At 64.0% G+C, this 2,727-nt stretch overlaps 1 protein-coding gene across 1 annotated transcript in view; it reads right to left on the minus strand.

Moving 5' to 3' along the window:
- The window catches only part of MYRF (myelin regulatory factor), a 39,027-nt gene that overhangs the window by 31,786 nt on the left and 4,514 nt on the right, over positions 1–2,727 (minus strand). The window contains exons 3-4 of the mRNA XM_010854061.1: positions 734–815; positions 44–127 (exon numbers count right to left, since the gene is read on the minus strand). Of these exons, the coding sequence (XP_010852363.1) occupies positions 44–127; positions 734–815 (166 nt within the window). The remainder of the gene's footprint in view (positions 1–43; positions 128–733; positions 816–2,727) is intronic.

The following is a 2,727-nucleotide window of genomic DNA, read 5'->3' on the forward strand; positions in this document are numbered from 1 at the left end:
GTAAGTGTGATTAGGGGCCCCCCTGCCACTGCGTCCCGGTTACCTGCTGGGAGCCAGTGCATCATGCCCGGAGGGTCCGCTCTCTGCAGGCCCTGTGCCCGCGGGTCTGGGCGGCTGTAGCCTCCCTCTAGGGGATTAGCAAGGCGGTCACGGGGGCCCGGCTGTACCAGCCTCGAGGGGGCCGCCCTGTCCCAGCCTCCCACCTGAGGCTCAAAGCGCCTTAGCCTCCAGCCCCCCACCCTGGGGCCGGGTACAGCCTGGCCCCCCACCCTGTGTGGGCAGGACCCAGGACACAAGCCTGATGTGCCTGGAGAGGGGGCCTTGTCACACGAGGGGCCTGGGCACACCCTGCCCCTTCAGTCACGCCCTCTCCCGTCTCCAAGCCCAGAGCTGAAAGCGCAGACCCTGCGCCTATGTATCCACTGTCCTGGGGGGTGACCACAGCCAAGCAGGACCTGGGATGAGAGCTCAGGCGTCCCCCAGCCCCAAGGGACATACGCACCGCGTCTCTTCCCTCTCCCTGGAACAACACATCCACCATGCGCACAACAGCACCGTTGCCCACGCTTCCACACTTCCACTCATGAGCACACTCGCCAGCACCCCCCCACCCCCCCAGGGGCTCCCTAACACCCACACTGAGTCCCCCATGTGCCACTGCCCACCAGATTCCTGGCCAGGCCTTCCCCACCCAAGCTGCCCGGGAGACCCCAGCCCTCAGCGCCTGCCCCACCTTCCCCCCATTGCAGGCTCTGGGAGCACTTTTCCAGCCCCTGGCTCCCTCCACAGACATTCTTGAGTCTCCTCTTATCTCTCTGGAGGGAGCAGCCTCCCGCCAGGCCAGCCAGGCCGGCCGCATGGCTGAGCCGTGGCGTCAGCCCCCACCCCCACCCCCCACCCACGGCCAGGAGGGAAAGTTTGGCTCCGGAGACAGGGAGCCTGGGCCAGCCAGGCCCACCCCTCTGCCCGGGCCCAGGGTCCTGGGGGAGGAGGTGCGGGGATATCTGCAGGAAGTAAGGGGGTCTGGCTTGTGAGTCATCGGGACATCTGGCACGCTCAGGGCACCCCCAAAAGAGCAGCCCCCAAGCAAGGACGAGTGTCCCCTTCCTACCTCCCCAGGGTCTCCATAAAGCCCCTCAAGGCTCCTAAAGGATTAGCAGGAGCAGGGGAGGACTAGAGCCCCTGGGACCGATGGGGAAATGTCAGGACCCTCAAATGGCCCATCCACTCAGGATCAACCACTCAACCTAGTCCCAACCTGACTTCTTAGATCTGGGGCTGCTGGGGGTCCCAAAAACTGCAGTGGGGAGGCCTGAGGCTTGGGGATGCCCTTACCTGGGTTGTTTAGCGAGCCTTCTCCCTGTCTGTGACTTCTGGCTGGGGGGCAGCAAGCAGAGTGGACAAAGGCTCCCACCCTCACACCCCGGAAGTCACAGGGAGAAACTGAGTCAAAGAAAGGCCTTCCTTGCTCCCTCACAGGACTCCAAAGGGATCTGGGCGCTGGGCTTGAAACCTGGGCCCTAATTCCCTGCCCTGTGTGCCCTGTGGGCCACCTGAAACTCGCCAGGGTTAGGTTCACACTGATGGAAGGTTCTGGATCATCCAGTTTTGCATTCTGAAAGCACTGAGGTGCAGGGTATGGGCTCAGGGACTGTGCAGCGGGTAGGGGCAAAGGGTGGGCTACCGAGGTGGGTGGAGAGGGACACAAAAGCACCCAGAAGGTCTGGCTAGATGTTCCAGCAAGGGTCTGAGAAGCTAGGGGGTGTCAGCCTGTGCCTGTCCCCCTCCCCCACGCTGTCCCTTCCCTCCTGAACTCAGCACCGGGGAGGGGGACAGCTTGGAGGAGGGGCGGAGGCTACTCAGGAAAAGGGGAGAGAAGCTGGCGAGATGAAGGTGCAGCGCCCCCAAAACCACTGCTCTGGAGCGGGAAGAGGGCAGAATAAAACACTGTCGGGTGTGTGTAGATCCCAGCCCTGGCGAGGGTCCTGTAGGGTCAAGGTGAGGAGAAGGGGTCGTTCCTGGGACAGGGGCACCGTCTGAGGGGGCAGAGCTCCAGGGACAGGTGTGAGACACAGCCCAGAGGACCCTCGGGGGGTTGGCAGGAGGCAGCGAGAGGTCTCAGAGGGAGGAGGTGGCTAACGTGGTGGGGGCGGTGGGAAGGGGGGGTGATGCCAACTTCAAGAAGGTTCCAGCCCAAGGAGAGCATTGGAGGTGGGGGTGGGGGGAGAATCCCGCTCACAGAGGAATGCCGGGGAGGGGTACCCCAGTCCCTGGTAAGGGAGGGGTAGCTGCTTCCTGGGGAAGTTCAGCTGTGGGAGAGGGGGTGGCCTTGGAGAAGGTGGGTGACGGTCCTGAAGGGGGTCTCCCCATCTTGATGGGGGGTCCTAGGCTCCGGGAAGCACCGTGGGGCAGGTCCCAGGTCCTAGGAGTCAGGCTAGGGGGAGCGGGAGCAGGATGCCAACCTGAAAGCAAAGGCAGGGCGTCTGGGTCGTTAGGTGGGGGTCCCAGTCCCTGGGAGGCACGCTGGGGTGCCAGCCTAAGAGGCATGGAAGACCCCCCAGAAGGCGTGCTGGGGACTCCAGCCTAGAGGGGGGTTCCAGCGAAGCACAGAGACGGTCCCCGGGGTCGGGAAGTGTCAGAATTTACAGGGGACTGCGGGTCCTGGAAGGCGTGGAGGAAGGCTGAGTAGGGACGGGACGCAGCTCCAAGGAAGTTGTGTGTGTGCGT

Source organism: Bison bison, unplaced genomic scaffold (genome assembly GCF_000754665.1).
Source record: "Bison bison bison isolate TAMUID 2011002044 unplaced genomic scaffold, Bison_UMD1.0 scf7180017864334, whole genome shotgun sequence".
In the NCBI taxonomy this organism is placed as follows: domain Eukaryota; kingdom Metazoa; phylum Chordata; class Mammalia; order Artiodactyla; family Bovidae; genus Bison; species Bison bison.